We start from the raw sequence: 19120 nt of genomic DNA, 5'->3' as shown, positions 1-19120 counted from the left end.
AAAGCAGGTTCAAAAATAGTTCCGCCTAAAACCCTGGTAGGAGACCTTTTCTATCACTAAGTGGTAATACAGTGCCTACTCCATCAGCCCCTCTGGACTTCTGTGGGACTTCAAGGAGACAAAAACACCAAGGAGCTTTGTCAATTGTTGAGCGTCGTGCACCTGGATGAAATTATCTCTAAAAATAAAGTGCGAATTGACAAGAGAGGAAGCGCCACCCAGCGCAACAGGATGCTCCGAGAACGCTCCGGCGAGGCGACGCCGCGGCAGGCGGGGCGGGGCCGGGTGACTGCCTGGCTCCGGTAGGCACCAGGGTGTCGGCGGCAAGACGGCGCAGCCGGCAGCCCGCGACCCCGCAGGGCACGTCCTGGGGAGCGCCGTGGCCGCCGCCGGCTCCTCCCACACGAGAGACCCCGCCCCCGCGCCGGCCCCTCGGCGGCCCGCCCCTCCCCGCCACCCCTCCCCTGCCAGCCTTCTTCCCACGCCCGCCCTCCCGGAAGCGCCCGCCGAGCGTCCCGGAATGGAGCGCGGGCCCGGCGCCTCGGAGGCCGCGCTCGCCGCCACCGCGCTTTTCGCCTGGGTACGTGACTCCACCCCCGGGTCGGGGCCACTGGGGACTGAGTGACGGGGGAGACGCGGGGAGCTCCGGGCCTCGGCGGGGGCAGATCTTGGGCCGGGGCGGCGGAGGTCCAAGCCCGGCTGTGGGTTGGAGGATCCTGAGCTGGGCGCTGAGGAGGACAGGACGGGGAGGGACGGGTCTGTAAGAGGTGACTGAGGCGCCTGTTAGCTGAAGGGGTTCGGGCCGGAGGGGCTGGGGCGCAGCGGGAGAACCTGCCTGCCAGGCCACAGCGTCTGGTTTTGCGAGAGACCTCAGGCCTCGACAGCGCTAGAGAAAGACTGAGTGGAGGGCTCTGTAGAGAGAGGATCGCCCGGTCCCAGAGTCCTGTGGGGCCACCTGTTCCCTCCCCCCTCCCCCCGTTGCTCGGAGGAGGGACACCCTTCCCTAGCTTCACCCCATCCTAGCGAGAGCATCCTTTGGATGTGCGGCCTGTGGGGTTCGGCCGTGCACCAGGCAGAGACCCTGCATTTTTGCTGATACTCTGTGGGGATGGATATCTGCTTGTACTGGGTTGGGAGTGTGGGAGTCTGGGTGGCGTTGATTTGACAGGAGCACTGAGAGAGACAGGTGCATCTTTATGTGTTGTGACTGGGAGAGAGGAAGGTTTGTGCACAGGAGTGTGCGGCAGCCATCCGACCAGGGTGCAAGAACCACAGAGTGCCCTGTAGTTCTCCCTGGCACAATGATAATGACATGCATAATTTGTTAATGTCCGGTCTCCCTGGCTAGAATGTAATCGTCCTAAGGGTGGGGACTGTACTGGCCTTAGTGCTTGTCCCATTGTAGGTGCTTAGTAAATATCTGTTGATGAATGAATGAGTACCTGTCAGTGGCCTAGCCATGTGCTGTCTTTTGGGAAATGCAGAGAGTGAAAGACTTCCAATTCTGCATAGGGGAAAGGGAGTAACAACTACATTGCTGCTAAACCCAGTATTTATTGACTGATTTTAAAAGGGAAATTAGCAGAACAAGGCAGCACTTGTTTATAGTATAAGGCTGCAGGTTGGCAGAAGGCAGAATATGGTGTGTCCCTAAGTAGTCTGGCTGGCCAAGTGTCTTTGAGGTGGCATTGGAGCTGGAGGTAGAGCTGGGGATTGAAAGTGTGCCTGGGGTGGGTGCTGCCTCTGGCTTTTCCCAACTGAAAGATTGGTATCTGAGTGGATGGAGAGCTTTCAGATGAGGCCTTGTTTGTACTGAAACAGAAATTTGGTTGAGCCCAACCCCGCTGCTGCTAGGAGGCTGGATATTATGTTTTTCCTACTGCATAATTTGTGTGGAGGGGATTTACCTCCTTGTGGTCCTGTAGGGGCTGGGGGGTGGTGATGGAAGGGAGGAGGGGTTCTGATGTTTGTCAGGGAGGAAGGTAAATACAGTTTTAGTAGGTTGTTTTAAATTTCCTTCAGTCTGGGCTTAGGGCCTCCTGAGTGCATTACAGAAATCAGGGACCAGAATTCGAATTCCAGAATGCTGGTGTCTCACTTACTTTTCCCTGCAGCTGTTCACCCAGCCTGCAGCCCTGCTAATGGGGCACTCACAGAGATCTCAGGGCTGCTGGAGACACAGGAGGATGGCGAAATCTTTTGCATAAGCACTGCACTTCACATTGTGCAACAGACTTTTGTTTGATCTTTCTTAGATGAGGGCTTACAGGGTCTTACATTCATTCACCACATAAATATACACACATCTGCTCTGGGCCAGCATAGTTCCAGATGCAGGGGAAATAGTAGTGAGCAAAACAAAAAGTTCCTCTCATGGAGTTAACTTTCTAGTGAGAGAGGTAGACAGTAAACAAATAAATATATAATGTAATGTCAGGGAGTGATAAGTGCTAGGAAGAAAAAAAAAAGCAGAAAAAGGGATAAAGTGATGGGAGTACTATTTTTGATAGGGTCGTAAAGTTAACCTCCTGCCAGGTAAGCTCTGGGCTGGTTTGCTATATATCCTTGTTTTTTTGTTTTTCCTTAGAGACATGATATAATGAAAAGAGCTGGCCCTGGCATTTGATCTACTGCTTACCAGCTATCTGACTAGAAAGTTACTTGCCCTCTGTGAGCTTTAGTTCTGTAAAATGGAGTGACAATACCCATCTCCCAGATTCTTGTGAAGATTCAAGGAGAGGTTCCCTGTACCCAGGGAAGTACTCAGTAATTGGGAGCTGATATTAACCCTGTGGGTTCCTGCCAGGGCTTACTCTTCCAGGCTGGAGTCCATGCAGCCCAGGTTGGCTGTGAATAGACTATTATAGGACAGGATTTTGTATGTATGTATGTATGTGTGCATGTATGTGTGTATGCATACACTTCTGTAGTTGTTTTAAGTCACTTTCTCGCATTCGGATATCTTCAAAAAAACATACGTTTTAAAGGGTTTTACTACTTAACCTCCAGGAAGAAGCAGTCAGGAGATAGAAACTTGGAGAAAGTATGAAGATTTTGAAATCTTAAGAATATTCTCCCTGCAGTTCCTCAATCCCTTATTTTCAATTCTGAATACAAAAGATCTGAAGACCCAGAACTGACATGACACAGGCCATTTATAATCTTTGCCCACTTACTAAGTGTATGCTTTGTTGCAGAAATATTACTGTTTTTGCTTGTGAGGTGCTACCCCCGACCTTACTGTAGCTTTCCATACTATGTGAAATGTACTCTATTACCTTTCAAAAATCTGTAAAATACACCTGGCTACAAGAATTTTGGAGTAGGGATTCTGGACCTGTATTACATAATAACAGTAGATTTATTGCCCACCAGTATCCCTTACAGGAATACATGGATCTTGGAATCACAAAACACTGTACTTGGAAAGGCCCTTTGAGATCATTGCCAACATTTTTCACTGTGCAGATGAAATAACAGTGATGTGCCCTGCTTGAGGGTACAAAATCCTTAGGTAACTTTGATTTCTAAAAGCCATCAGTTTTCCCGGTGAGGATGTGGGGAGACAGATAAGAACCAGCCCCAGTATGTTTCCTACCCACTGTCCCCATTCCTCCCTTTCTTTCCTTAGCCTCCCTATGTCATTAGCCATTATCAGAAAGAATGTGGGATGTGGTATTGGAAGGGAAAGGTGAGAAGCGTCATTGGATAAGTTGTGGGTGCTAAGGCCTCCTCTCACATGGAAACTGTGGTGTTCTGAGAATGGGGATACAGTTTAATCATGGTGTTCTAGTTTGCTAGCTGCCAGAATGCAATATACCAGAAACGGAATGGCTTTTAAAAAGGGGAATTTACTAAGTTGCACGTTTACAATTTTTAGGCCATGGAAATGTCCCAATTAAGGCAAGTCTATAGAAATGTCTGATCTAAGGCATCCAGGGAAAGATACCTTGTTTCAAAAAGACTGATGAGGTTCAGGGTTTCTCTCTCAAGTGGAAAGGCACATGGAGAACATGGTCAGGGTTTCTCGCTCATCTGGAAGGTCACATGGTGAACACGGCCGCATCTGCTAGCTTCCTCTCCAGGCCTCTTGCTTCATGAAGCTCCCCAGGGGCGTTCTCCTTCGTCTCCAATGGTTGCTGGCTGGTGGACTCTGCTTCGTGATTCTCATCGTTCTGTCATCCTTCTCTACTCTCTCCGAATCTCCTGCTTTCTCCAAAATGTTTTCTCTTTTTTAGGATTCCAGTAAGCTACTCAAGACCTAACAGAATCAGTGGAGTCACGTCTCCATCTAATCAAGTTCACTTCCCATAGTTGATTGAGTCACACCTCTGTGGAGATAACCTAATCAAGTTTCCAACCTACAGTGCCGAATAGGGATTAGAAGAAACCGTTGCTCCCACAGGATTGATTAGGATTAAAACATGGCTTTTCTAGGGTATATAAACCCTTTCAAACCGGCACACATGGATTGTATATAACAACCTTTTAAGCACAGAATATGTAAAATCTCATCTGTAAGGAAGATAGGGATAGTAAGTAGTCATTGACAGTGATGGTTCCCATATTTTTTCATCTTGGCTTATTTTATCTGCAGGGTGCGAATAGCTATGGACAACTTGGCCTTGGCCACAAAGAGGATTTGCTTTTGCCTCAGCAGCTGAATGACTTCTGTCAACCTGGATGTGTCAGGAGTATTACAGGGGGAGGGGGCCATTCTGCAGTTGTCACAGGTAACTTCTTTCAAAAGTAAATAGCTGCTCATTTTCTTTAGATCTTTACCCCTAGGATAGGTTATATTGTCATCTTTCAGCCATTTGTATTTTAAGGAGGAAAACTTTTTTGTGAAAGAGCCAGGTTATCATCAGGGAATCCTAGGTTGTCTGAGCTAGAAGGACCTTGGAGATCTTCTGGGCCAGCTCCCTTCATTATATAAATGAGGCTCAGAGAAGAAAACTGATTGCTAAAGGTCACAAGGCAGATCAGTGGCAGAATTGCAGCATGCATCGCATTATATGCCTTATATTGGTATGTAACTTTCACATTTGTGTTAGAAGTCTTTGCAATTCAGTTGAATATTTTTTAAGAGCAAGAATCATGTCTTTTCCTTAATCTTCCCTCACAATACCTGGGTTAATACTTAACAAGTATTGCAAGTGCTGCAGTATTGCAGAGGAGGCGTATTGCGTATGAACTCTGGAATCTAATTGCCTGGGTTTAGCCCCTGGTTCTGTAATTTATTAGTTTGTTAGCTTGGGTAAGTTATTTAATCTGTCTGTGCCCTCTCTATAACATAGGAATACTAATGTTAAATGAGAAGACTCAATGAGTAAACAGGGATGCATTTAGACTTATATGGGCCCTTGGTATTTTTACCTTTGTGGACCTCTTCTTCCATAAAGACATACAGCTGTATTGGTATAAAGATGAATATAATCCAGGCTGGATTTGTGATGATGTATTTGTTAGTATTACATTAACTTTTTTCTTATTTTAAAAGAAATTAAAATTAATACATTTTTGTGGACCTCTGAAGGTATTATGGGCTCTTGACACTGAAGTAGGCCCTGCATGTAAAATTCTTAGAAGAGTACTGGCATATCCTAAGTGCTCAGTACATGCGGACTTTTATTGTTACAGTTGATGCTTAATTTGGTGATTGATTGGTCACTCTGCTAGGACTTAGAGTTTCAATTTAGATATTAGATTTGAGCCCCTTGGCCCTGTGCCATTTGGCATCAGAGCACATTAACATGCGTGGCTTATTAACTTGAGTGGGAAAAAAGTTATTGGGTTGTGACTCCAAATATTTAGTGAAACCTTTTGGCTTTCTTTGGCAGTTGTCATTTCCCTTGTGTACATTATCACTAAAGCTTTTTATTTTGCAGATGGAGGAGTCCTTTTCGTTTGTGGCCTGAACAAAGAAGGGCAGCTGGGACTTGGCCACACAGAAGATGTTCTATATTTTACTCCCTGCCTTCCCCTCCTGGGCTGTCCCATCCAACAGGTGGCCTGTGGCTGGGATTTTACCATTATACTTACAGGTAGGTTCACTCCTGGGTAAAACTATATCACTGTCAAGTCTTGGGGTAAGAAGAGTATGATAGTATTGATTACTGATTAAATGGAAGCCTCTTTGTGTTTATAAAATATACACAATGTTCTCTCTCATTGCCAAGGAAAGTTGTGAGATGCCTTTTGCAAAGCAAGTTTTCATGATAAAGGAGAACTTTTACCAGACACAGGCTGGAGAACTTTTGCCAGGCACTGGGGGATGGACTAGATCACCTTTGGTGGCCCCTTCCTATCCAGAAGTTCCTTATAACTGTGCACCTGGACTAGCTGGCCAGGAGTGCTAGCCAGGGGTTATCAGCGAAGAATGAGGTGGGGAAATGTGAGGGAATTAGAGGTCACAATAGCAATAATGGCAGTTTTTTCTCAGTGATGATTATTTTCTGATAAATATGGCTGGGAAGAACTGTTTGGTCACTGTGAAGCCAGATTGTAGGTACTTAAATTGCTGCTACATACTTGAATTTTGCAGAAAGTGGTCAAGTTCTATCATGTGGATCCAACTCATTTGGCCAGTTAGGAGTTCCTCCTGGGCCTCGAAGATATGTGGTGCCCCAGGCCATTGAGGTAAGGAAAGTACCTGATATTTAATAGCTAATAGTTAATTTGATCATGTCCTGCTAAAGTGATACTGGGAGCACCTTGATTAACAGCAGTGGCATTATCTTTCATGTGAATTTTAGAGTTGTCATTGTATTTTCTAGGGCATTATGATTATCTCTTCCCAGAGTACAAGGCTGGGTGCCTGAAAACCACAGGGAGGAGAATCTGAATTTAAAAATGTAGGACCTTCTGGGAAAATTTGTATCATAGGGCTAGATGCTATGACTAATTCCTTGGAAAAACTTATGTTAGTCTTCATCTGCATTTTACATTTCTGTGAAATAAAATAATAAAGGTAATACATTTCATAAGGACGTAATGGTATTTTACAGTTCTAAAATTAGTAATAATCAGAACTGTGTTATTAATTTCTATTTAGCCATTTCTAGACATTTTTCAGTATCTTATTCCTGTGGTTTCATGAAGAAACTCATAAATGCGTTTTGCTTCATGGCAGACAACTGTGTACCCTAAAAATGCCACCTACCTCTCTCCCTGTTTCTGGCTTCCCATGTAAATGCCCTCTGCCTTCCATTTATCAATGACTTCCACCTCCTGGGCCCCATTCTTGTCAGCCCCTTATGTCTGTCTTAGCTTGTTTCCTTCATAGACTTACTTTTTCTTTCCTAAAACTTTATTGCAAAAAGTCTATATTCCTTCTTTATCTAGTCTAGACCCCTTTATTTCTAATTACTCTCAATAGGAACAATTTTAGTATTTATATATAATGGAACCAACATTCTTATGGCTTTATGAAAGGTAAATAAAAGCAAATTGCCATATATTAGAATTGTAAGTAGGGGGAATGGTAAGAAAGTGCCAAGATAAAATATAATAGAAGTTCATTTATTTATTTAATTGCAATAATAATGAGTGGGTGCTTTGTTTAGGCAGTGCAGACAAAGGTAAATAAGACCCAGTCCCAGCATTTGAGGGTTTTTAGTTTAGAGGTACGTGATAGATATATAAACACCTAATTGCAATGCTGTATTATAGAGACCACGATAGATGTATGTATAACCCCAAAGGAAGAAGTGTTGGACTCTTAACTAGGGGAAGGATTGGGCGAACGCAGGCTTAAGCTAAGTCTTGAAAATTGAATTGATTACCTGGCTTGGAATGGGGCTAGGGAAGGTTGCACAGAGTAGATAAAAAAGAAGAGCATTCTAGACAGAAGGAACTATGTAAGCAAAGGAATAGAAGCATAAAATAGGAGGGTTTGGGATAAGCAGATTAGTAAGGTTGGAGTATAAAGAAGTGGTGGAAATGCCGGGATGGCATGGTGTGAGGTGGGCAATAGGAGAGGTAGTATATGACAAATCAGAGGGACCAGATGGGTTAGCCTGGAGGGTGAGTTGAAAGAAGATTATTTAGGAAATCCTTACTAATAATCCAGCAAGAGATGATCCTGGCCCAAACTAAATCAGTGGCAGTGGGGACAGAGTGGAAGGGATAGAGGTGAATGGTGTTGAAGAGATTGAATTCCCATGAAAAGCCCTTTGGTTAGTTTTTTTTTTTGCCTTTTTTTGTATGCTATCTGGTGGGGGTCACATTTCATTCTTTTTCCATGTGACTACCCTGGTGTCACAGCACCATTTGTTGAATCTTTTTTATGAGGGGGAAGTTCGAGGGCTGGAAATAGAATCTGGTGTTCTGCCTGGCAGGTGAGAATTCTACCATTTAACTACCCTTGTGCCCCATTTGGTTTTGTTTTTCGTTTTTTTTGGGGGGGGGTGCATGGTCTGGGAATCAAACCTGGGTCTCCCGCATGGAAGGTGAGCATTCTACCACAGAACCACCTGTGCACCCACTTCGGTTAATTTTGAAAAGAAAAAAAATTAAGAACAGTATTTTCAAACTGTATTATGTGACCCCTCAACCCTTCTCCAAAGCTGACATGATTGTGGGCTGCTTAAAGAAGTGCTATCTCCAGAAGGGAGGCCAGAGCCCATCCTTTATGCTGGTCTGACTGTATGAAATATTATGTTCTCATATGGGTTTGTGGTTAAGCCTTGGGCACAAAGTTGAATAAGACAGAGGCACTGTCCTATGGGCCCTAAAATTTAGAAAGACACTGTGGACCTACAGACAGACATGTGCGATAAAGCTCCATAGGGGCTGTGATTGATGCATTTACCATCCCTTTAAATGAGTGAGATTGACCTACTAGAGTATATGTAGAGCAGAGAAACAAGGAGGGTAAGAGAATTTGAAACCTTACTACTGTAAGGGTGATGGCTGATGAAACTGGGGATGTTTGGCCTACAGAAGAGGTGTGTATTAGTTATCCATTGCTGTGTAACAAGTTACCCCCTCACTCCAAATTAGCAGCTTAAAACAACACACATATATTATCTTACACAATTTCTGAGGGTCGGGAATCTGAGAAGAGCTCTTAGTTCATCTCTCATAACTTTGTAGTCGGGATGTCCTAGGGCTGCAAGCAGTCATTTGAAAGCTTGACAAGGCTGGAGGATCTACTTCCAAACTCTTGTGTGCCTGTTGGTGGAGCCTTTAGTTCCTTACTGTATAGATCTCTCCATAGGACTGTTCAGATGTGGCAGCCGGCTTCTTCCAAGTGATCTAAGAGAGAGAAACAGGTAGCCTCAGTGCCTTTTGGTCCCTCATCTCTGAGTCACACATCCTTCTTTTATTCACTAGGTCCAGTCTACACCCAATGGGGAGGGCAAGGAGATAAACGGAACTGTGCCAAGTCAGAACAGGCTTCTGGGGGTGCACCTTGTGTCACTGGAGGCAGGTGTGTGGCAGTTCTTGGTGGGGTGCTGTGGAGGGTATCTAGCATTGGATTGAGATCAGTAAACTATAGCCCTTGATAGGTCAAGTTTTATTGGAACACAGCTATGCTTATTCCTTTATTTTCTCTGGCTGCTTTTATGCTATAGTGGCAGAGTTGAGTAGTTGTGACAAAAACTGTATTGCCTACAAACTGTGAAATATTTGCTCTTTACAGGACAAGTTTGCCAATCCCTAGACTGGATGATCTTGAAGGTCCCTCCCAGCCCTATGATATCACAGCATTGTGATATGTTATTTATTTATTTAAAAAATTTTTTTATTAATTAAAAAAAATTACAGGAAACACAAACATTCTTAATATGTGATCATTCCATTCTACATATATAATCAGTAATTCACAATATCTTTACATAGTTGCATATTCATTATCATGATCATTTCTTAGAACATTTGCATTAATTCAGAAAAAGAAATAAAAAGACAACAGAAAAATAAAATGAAAACAGAAAAAAAAACATACACACCATACCCCTTACTCCTCCCTTTCATTGATCACTAGCATTTCAAACTAAATTTATTTTAACATTTGTTCCCCCATTATTTATTTTTATTCCGTATGTTCTACTCATCTATTGACAAGGTAGATAAAAGAAGCATAAGACACAAGGTTTTCATAATCACACAGTCACACTGTGAAAGCTACACCATTATACAGTCATCATCAAGAAACGTGGCTACTGGAACACAGCTCTGCATTTTCAGGCAGTTCCCTCCAGCCTCTCCATTACATCTTGACTAACAAGGTGATATCTACTTAGTGCATAAGAATAACCTCCAGGATAACCTCTCGACTCTGTTTGGAATTTCTCAGCCATTGACACTTTGTCTCATTTCACTTTTCCCCCTTTTGGTCGAGAGGATTTTCTCAGTCCCTTGATACTGGATCTCAGCCCTTTCTAGGGTTTTTCTCAGTCCCTTGATGCTGAGTCCCAGCTCATTCTTGGATTTCTGTCCCACGTTGCCAGGAAGGTCCACACCCCTGGGAGTCATGTCCCACGTAGACAGGGGGAGGTTGGTGAATTTGCTTGTTGTGTTGGCTGGAGAGAGAGGCCACATCTGAGCAACAAAAGAGGTTCTCGTGGGGGTGACTCTTAGGCCTAATTTTAAGTAGGCTTGACCTATCATTTGTGGGGCCAAGTTTCATATGAACAAACCCCAATACTGGGGGCTCAGCCCACAGCTCTGGTTGTCCACACTGCTTGTGAGAATACCAAGAATTCAACTTTGTATAGTCACTGTCATTATACACTCTAGGCAATCCTAGATTATACCATCTCAATCTTTATCGTCTATCTTTCTTTCTGATTTCATTTGTGTCCCCAGCCCTCCTCCCTCTATCATTCTTACATTCAGCCTCATTCAGTGTTTTAACATAATTGTATTACAGTTAGGTAGTACTGTGCTGTCCATTTCTGAGTTTTTACATTCGGTCCTGTTGCACAATCTGCATCCCTTCAGCTCCAGTCACCCAATATCTTACCCTATTTCCACCTCCTGATGGCCTCTGTTACCAGCAAAATTCTCCAAGTTCATTCACCAATGTCAGTTCACATCAATGAGACCGTACAGTATTTATCCTTTTGTTTCTGGCTAATCTCACTCAGCATAATGTCCGTAAGGTCCATCCATGTTGTTACATACTTCATAGCTTTATTCTGTCTTACAGCTGTATAATATTCCATCTTATGTATATGCCACAGTTTGTTTAGCCACCCATCTGTTGATGGACATTTTGGCTGTTTCCATCTCTTGGTAATTGTAAATAATGCTGCTATAAACATTGGTGTGCAAATGTCTTCTTGTGTCCTTGCCCTCATGTCCTTTGAGTAGAGACAGCATATAGATGGGTCCCTAATCCATTCTGCCATTCCATGTCCCCTGATTGGCAAGCTTAATCCATCAACATCAGTGTTATTACTGCCCGGGCAGTACCCTCTACCATTTTGCCTTTTGGCTTTTATATGTCCTCCTAATTTTCCTTCTTTTTACCTCTACTCATGGTCTTCCTTTCTACACTCTTCTCCACACCTCTCTCTTCTGCCTTCATATCTGTCTCTAGTGCTCCCTTTAGTATTTCTTGCAGAGCTGGTCTCTTGGTCACAAATTCTTTCAGTGATTTTTTTGTCTGAAAATGTTTTAATTTCTCCCTCATTTTTGAAGGACAATTTTGCTGGACATAGAATTCTTGGTTGGCAGTTTTTCTCTTTTAATGATTAAATATATCATCCCACTGTCTTCTCACCTCCATGGTTTCTACTGAGAAGTCTACGCATAGTCTTATTGCGCTTCCCTTGTATGTGATGGATTGCTTTTCTCTTGCTGCTTTCAAGATTCTCTCTTTCTCTTTGACCTCTGACATATTGATTAAGTTAAATGTCTTGGAGTACGTCTATTTGGATCTGTTCTGTTTGGGGTATGCTGTAACTTCTTGGATCTGTAATTTTAAGTCTTTCATAAGAGTTGGGAAATTTTCAGTGATAATTTCCTCCATTAGTTTTTCTCCTCCTTTTCCCTTCTCTTCTCCTTCTGGGAGACCCACAACACATATATTTGTGCGCTTCATATTGTCCTTCAATTCCCTGAGTTCCTGCTCATATTTTTCCATTTTTTTCCCTATAGTTTCTGTTTCTTGTCGGATTTCAGATGTTCCGTCCTCCAGTTCACTAATCCTATGTTCTGCCTCTCAAAATCTACCATTGTAGGTTTCCATGGTGTTTTTCATCTCTTCTACCGTGCCTTTCATTCCCATAAGTTCTGTGATTTGTTTTTTCAGACTTTCGATTTCTTCTTTTTGTTCATTCCTTGCCTTCTTTATATCCTCCCTCAATTCATTGATTTGGTTTTTGATGAGGTTTTCCATATTTGTTCGTATATTCTGAATTAATTGTTTCAGCTCCTGTAGCTCATTTGAATTGTTGGTTTGTTCCTTTGACTGGGCCATATCTTCAATTTTCCTAGTGTGATTTGTTATTTTTTGCTGGCATCTAGACATTTAATTACCTTAATTAGTTTATTCTGGAGATTGCTTTTACTTCTTTTACCTAGGGTTTTCTTGCTGGATGAATTTGTTGTCTATCTGTTCTTTGACATTCAGGTCAGCTTTATCTGAACCTCTAGCTTAGGTTTTGTTTAACAGAGGAGAATTTTTCAGTTCTTGTTTTCTTGTCTCTTGCCCTGCTTGTATGGTGCCTTTCCCCCCTCCCCACACACACACACTTAAAAGTGTCTACTTAGGTATTATAGACCCCAGCTGGATTTTCCCAGACCAAACTGGCCTCCTATCAAGAGTCACCTGCGTCGGTTTTCCCTGAGGGTGAGACCCAGCAGGTTGAAATACTTTCCTGTGAAGTCTGTGGACTCTGTTTTTCATATCCTGCCCAGTATGTGGTGATTGTCTGCCTGTAGGTCCCACCAGCATAAGATGATGTGGTACCTTTAACTTTTTTTTTTTTTTTACTTTTTCCTTCCAAACTTCTGGAATTTTCCAAGTTTATTTTACTCATTTTTTTTTATTAATTAAAAAAAAATTAACTAACACAACATTTAGAAATCATTCCATTCTACATATGCAATCAGTAATTCTTAATATCATCACATAGATGTATGATCATCATTTCTTAGTACATATGTATCGATTTAGAAAAAGAAATAGCAAGACAACAGAAAAAGAAATAAAATGATAATATAGAGAAAAAATAAAAATAAAAATAAAAATACAAAAATATATAAGAAAAAAAAACTATAGCTCAGATGCAGCTTCATTCAGTGTTTTAACATAATTACATTACAATTAGGTAGTATTGTGCTGTCCATTTTTTTTTTTTTTTTTTTTTTAGAAATCATACCATTCTACATATGCAATCAGTATTCTTAACATCATCACATAGATGCATGATCATCGTTTCTTAGTACATTTGCATCGGTTTAGAAGAACTAGCAACATAACCGAAAAAGATATAGAATGTTAATATAGAGAAAAAAATAAAAGTAATAATAGTAAGAACAAAACAAAACAAAACAAAACAAAACAAAAACCTATAGCTCAGATGCAGCTTCATTCAGTGTTTTAACATGATTACTTTACAATTAGGTATTACTGTGCTGTCCATTTTTGAGTTTTTGTATCTAGTCCTATTGCACAGTCTGTATTCCATCAGCTCCAATTACCCATTATCTTACCCTGTTTCTAACTCCTGCTGAACTCTGTTACCAATGACATATTCCAAGTTTATTCTCGAGTGTCGATTCACATCATTGGGACCATACAGTATTTGTCTTTTAGTTTTTGGCTAGACTCACTCAGCATAATGTTCTCTAGGTCCATCCATGTTATTACATGCTTCATAAGTTTATCCTGCCTTAAAGCTGCATAATATTCCATCGTATGTATATACCACAGTTTGTTTAGCCACTCGTCTGTTATGGACATTTTGGCTGTTTCCATCTCTTTACAATTGTAAATAACGCTGCTATAAACATTGGTGTGCAAATGTCCGTTTGAGTTTTTGCCCTTAATTCCTTTGAGTAGATTCCCAGCAATGGTATTGCTGGGTCTATGGCAATTCTATATTCAACTTTTTGAGGAACCGCCAAACTGCCTTTCACAGTGGTTGCACCATTTGACATTCCCACCAACAGTGGATAAGTGTGCCTCTTTCACCGCATCCTCTCCAGCACTTGTCATTTTCTGTTTTGTTGATAATGGCCATTCTGGTGGGTGTGAGATGATATCTCATTGTGGTTTTGATTTGCATTTCTCTAATGGCCAGGGACATTGAGCATCTCTTCATGTGCCTTTTGGCCATTTGTATTTCCTCCTCTGAGAGGTGTCTATTCAAGTCTTTTTCCCATTTTGTAATTGGGTTGGCCGTCTTTTTGTTGTTGAGTTGAACAATCTCATTATAAATTCTGGATACTAGACCTTTATCTGATATGTCGTTTCCAAATATTGATTCCCATTGTGTAGGCTGTCTTTCTACTTTCTTGATGAAGTTCTTTGATGCACAAAAGTGTTTAATTTTGAGGAGTTCCCATGTATTTATTTCCTTCTTCAGTGCTCTTGCTTTAGGTTTAAGGTCCATAAAACTACCTCCAATTGTAAGATTCATAAGATATCTCCCTACATTTTCCTCTAACTGTTTTATGGTCTTAGACCTAATGTTTAGATCTTTGATCCATTTTGAGTTAACTTTTGTGTAGGGTGTGAGATATGGGTCTTCTTTCATTCTTTTGCATATGGATATCCAGTTCTCTAGGCACCATTTATTGAAGAGACTGTTCTGTCCCAGGTGAGTTGGCTTGACTGCCATATCAAAGATCAAATGTCCATAGATGAGAGGGTCTATATCTGAGCACTCTATTCGATTCCATTGGTCAATATATCTGTCTTTATGCCAATACCATGCTGTTTTGACCACTGTGGCTTCATAATATGCCTTAAAGTCAGGCAGTGCAAGACCTCCAGCTTCGTTTTTTTTCCTCAAGATGTTTTTAGCAATTCGGGGCACCCTGCCCTTCCAGATAAATTTGCTTATTGGTTTTTCTATTTCTGAAAAATAAGTTGTTGGGATTTTGATTGGTATTCCATTGAATCTGTAAATCAATTTAGGTAGGATTGACATCTTAACTATATTTAGTCTTCCAATCCATGAACACGGTATGCCTTTCCATCTATTTAGGTCTTCTGTGATTTCTTTTAGCAGTTTTTTGTAGTTTTCTTTATATAGGTTTTTTGTCTCTTTAGTTAAATTTATTCCTAGGTATTTTATTCTTTTAGTTGCAATTGTAAATGGGATTCATTTCTTGATTTCCCCCTCAGCTTGTTCATTACTAGTGTATAGAAATGCTACAGATTTTTGAATGTTGATCTTGTAACCTGCTACTTTGCTGTACTCATTTATTAGCTCTAGTAGTTTTGTTGTGGATTTTTCCGGGTTTTCGACGTATAGTATCATATCATCTGCAAACAGTGATAGTTTTACTTCTTCCTTTCCAATTTTGATGCCTTGTATTTCTTTTTCTTGTCTAATTGCTCTGGCTAGAACCTCCAACACAATGTTGAATAATAGTGGTGACAGTGGACATCCTTGTCTTGTTCCTGATCTTAGGGGGAAAGTTTTCAATTTTTCCCCATTGAGGATGATATTAGCTGTGGGTTTTTCATATATTCCCTCTATCATTTTAAGGAAGTTCCCTTGTATTCCTATCCTTTGAAGTGTTTTTAACAGGAAAGGATGTTGAATCTTGTCAAATGCCTTCTCTGCATCAATTGAGATGATCATGTGATTTTTCTGCTTTGATGTGTTGATATGGTGTATTACATTAATTGATTTTCTTATGTTGAACCATCCTTGCATACCTGGGATGAATCCTACTTGGCCATGATGTATAATTCTTTTAATGTGTTGTTGGATACGATTTGCTAGAATTTTATTGAGGATTTTTGCATCTATATTCATTAGAGAGATTGGCCTGTAGTTTTCTTTTTTTGTAATATCTTTGCCTGGTTTTGGTTTGAGGGTGATGTTGGCTTCATAGAATGAATTAGGTAGTTTTCCCTCCGCTTCGATTTTTTTGAAGAGTTTGAGGAGAGTTGGTACTAATTCTTTCTGGAATGTTTGATAGAATTCAGATGTGAAGCCATCTGGTCCTGGACTTTTCTTTTTAGGAAGCTTTTGAATGACTGATTCAATTTCTTTACTTGTGATTGGTTTGTTGAGGTCATCTATGTCTTCTTGAGTCAAAGTTCGTTGTTCATGTCTTTCCAGGAACCCGTCTATTTCCTCTAAATTGTTGTATTTATTAGCGTAAAGTTGTTCATAGTATCCTGTTATTACCTCCTTTATTTCTGTGAGGTCAGTAGTTATGTCTCCTCTTCCATTTCGGATCTTATTTATTTGCATCCTCTCTCTTCTTCTTTTTGTCAGTCTTGCTAAGGGCCCATCAATCTTATTGATTTTCTCATAGAACCAACTTCTGGCCTTATTGATTTTCTCTATTGTTTTCAAGTTCATTTATTTCTGCTCTAATCTTTGTTATTTCTTTCCTTTTGCTTGCTTTGGGATTAGTTTGCTGTTCTTTCTCCAGTTCTTCCAAATGGATAGTTAATTCCTGAATTTTTGCCTTTTCTTCTTTTCTGATATAGGCATTTAGGGCAATAAATTTCCCTCTTAGCACTGCCTTTGCTGCGTCCCATAAGTTTTGATATGTTGTGTTTTCATTTTCATTCGCCTCGAGGTATTTGCTAATTTCTCTAGCAATTTCTTCTTTGATCCACTCGTTGTTTAGGAGTGTGTTGTTGAGCCTCCACATATTTGTGAATTTTCTGGCACTCTGCCTATTATTGATTTCCAACTTCATTCCTTTATGATCCGAGAAAGTGTTGTGTATGATTTCAATCTTTTTAAATTTGTTAAGACTTGCTTTGTGACCCAGCATATGGTCTATCTTTGAGAATGATCCATGAGCACTTGAGAAAAAGGTGTATCCTGCTGTTGTGGGATGTAATGTCCTATAAATATCTGTTAAGTCTAGCTCATTTATAGTAATATTCAGATTCTCTATTTCTTTATTGATTCTCTGTCTAGATGTTCTGTCCATTGATGAGAGTGGTGAATTGAAGTCTCCAACTATTATGGTATATGTGTCTATTTCCCTTTTCAGTGTTTGCAGTGTATTCCTCACGTATTTTGGGGCATTCTGGTTCGGCGCGTAAATATTTATGATTGTTATGTCTTCTTGTTTAATTGTTCCTTTTATTAGTATATAGTGTCCTTCTTTGTCTCTTTTAACTGCTTTACATTTGAAGTCTAATTTGTTGGATATTAGTATAGCCACTCCTGCTCTTTTCTGGTTGTTATTTGCATGAAATATCTTTTCCCAACCTTTCACTTTCAACCTATGTTTATCTTTGGGTCTAAGATGTGTTTCCTGTAGACAGGATATAGAAGGATCCTGTTTTTTAATCCATTCTGCCAATCTATGTCTTTCGATTGGGGAATTCTGTCCATTGACATTTAGTGTTATTACTGTTTGGATAATATTTTCCTCTACCATTTTTCCTTTTGTATTATATATATCATATCTGATTTTCCTTCTTTCTACACTGTTCTCCATACCTCTCTCTTCTGTCTTTTTGTATCTGACTCTAGTGCTCCCTTTAGTATTTCTTGCAGAGCTGGTCTCTTGGTCACAAATTCTCTCAGTGACTTTTTGTGTGAGAATGTTTTAATTTCTCCCTCATTTTTGAAGGATAATTTTGCTGGATATAGGAGTCTTGGTTGGCAGTTTTTCTCTTTTAGTAATTTAAATATATCATCCCACTGTCTTCTAGCGTCCATGGTTTCTGCTGAGAAATCTACACATAGTCTTATTGGGTTTCCCTTGTATGTGATGGGTTGTTTTTCTCTTGCTGCTTTCAAGATCCTCTCTTTCTCTTTGACCTCTGACATTCTAACTAGTAAGTGTCTTGGAGAACGCCTATTTGGGTCTAATCTCTTTGGGGTGCGCTGCACTTCTTGGATCTGTAATTTTAGGTCTTTCATAAGAGTTGGGAAATTTTCAGTGATAATTTCTTCCATTAGTTTTTCTCCTCCTTTTCCCTTCTCTTCTCCTTCTGGGACGCCCACAACACGTATATTTGTGCGCTTCATATTGTCCTTGAGTTCCCTGATACCCTGTTCAAATTTTTCCATTCTTTTCCCTATAGTTTCTGTTTCTTTTTGGAATTCAGATGTTCCATCCTCCAAATGACTAATTCTATCTTCTCTCTGTTTAAATCTATCATTGTAGGTATCCATTGTTTTTTCCATCTTTTCTACTTTATCGTTCACTTTCATAAGTTCTGTGATTTGTTTTTTCAGTTTTTCTATTTCTTCTTTATGTTCAGCCCATGTCCTCTTCATGTCCTCCCTCAATTTATCGATTTCATTTTTGAAGAGGTTTTCCATTTCTGTTCGTATATTCAGCATTAGTTGTCTCAGCTGTTGTATCTTATTCGAACTATTGGTTTGTTCCTTTGACTGGGCCACATTCTCAATCTTCTGAGCGTGGACAGTTATCTTCTGCTGGTGGCGTCTGGGCCTTTAGTCAGATTTCCCTGGGTGTCGGACCCAACAAGGTTGTAAGATTTTTCTGTGAAATCTCTGGGTTTTGTTTTTCTTATCCTGCCCAGTAGGTGGCGCTCGTGGCACACGTTTGTCTGCAGGTCCCACCAGTAAAAGGTGCTGTGGGTCCTTTAACTTTGGAAAACTCTCGCTGTCCGGGAGGTTCGCTAGCCGAAGCGGCTTGGAAGAGTGCCAGCCGGCCCGGGGTCCGAACGCGGGGAGGGTCGCTGGCCACCGCAGCCCGGGAAAGCGCCCGTCCAAATTTCCTAGTCGGCCCGGGGCGCCAAGCGTAACGGGAGGGCGCCAGCCGCAGCGGCCCGCCTGGGAGAGTGCACGTTCCCGGGGAGTCACGGGTTTGGAAGGGCCCCCCCCGTCACCGTTCTCCACGGCCTGGGGATTTCCGATCCAATTCTCTCAGTTGGTCCGGGGGGCCGCGCGTGGTGTGAGCGCCAGCCGCCATGGTTTGAGGGAACCGCCTGTCCAATTCTCCCAGCCGGCCTGGGAAGGGGGAAGGGATTGACTCC

At 41.4% G+C, this 19120-nt stretch overlaps 1 protein-coding gene across 13 annotated transcripts in view; it reads left to right on the top strand.

The window, feature by feature from the left end:
- The first annotated feature begins 477 nt into the window (after window positions 1-477).
- SERGEF (secretion regulating guanine nucleotide exchange factor) overlaps window positions 478-19120 on the top strand; it is a 328021-nt gene continuing 309378 nt past the window's right edge. For all 13 annotated transcript variants that reach the window (XR_013156840.1, XR_013156841.1, XR_013156839.1 and 10 more), the window contains exons 1-4: window positions 478-580; window positions 4598-4733; window positions 5889-6044; window positions 6545-6639. Coding sequence is in view for 9 of the 13 variants with exons in the window: in XM_077114155.1 (XP_076970270.1) it covers window positions 521-580; window positions 4598-4733; window positions 5889-6044; window positions 6545-6639 (447 nt within the window). In the remaining 4 variants the exon portion in view is untranslated. The remainder of the gene's footprint in view (window positions 581-4597; window positions 4734-5888; window positions 6045-6544; window positions 6640-19120) is intronic.

This window comes from Tamandua tetradactyla, chromosome 8 (assembly GCF_023851605.1).
Source record: "Tamandua tetradactyla isolate mTamTet1 chromosome 8, mTamTet1.pri, whole genome shotgun sequence".
Lineage (NCBI taxonomy): Eukaryota > Metazoa > Chordata > Mammalia > Pilosa > Myrmecophagidae > Tamandua > Tamandua tetradactyla.
The sequence above is the reverse complement of the archived record's forward strand: the minus strand, read 5'-3'. Positions and strand labels throughout refer to the sequence as shown.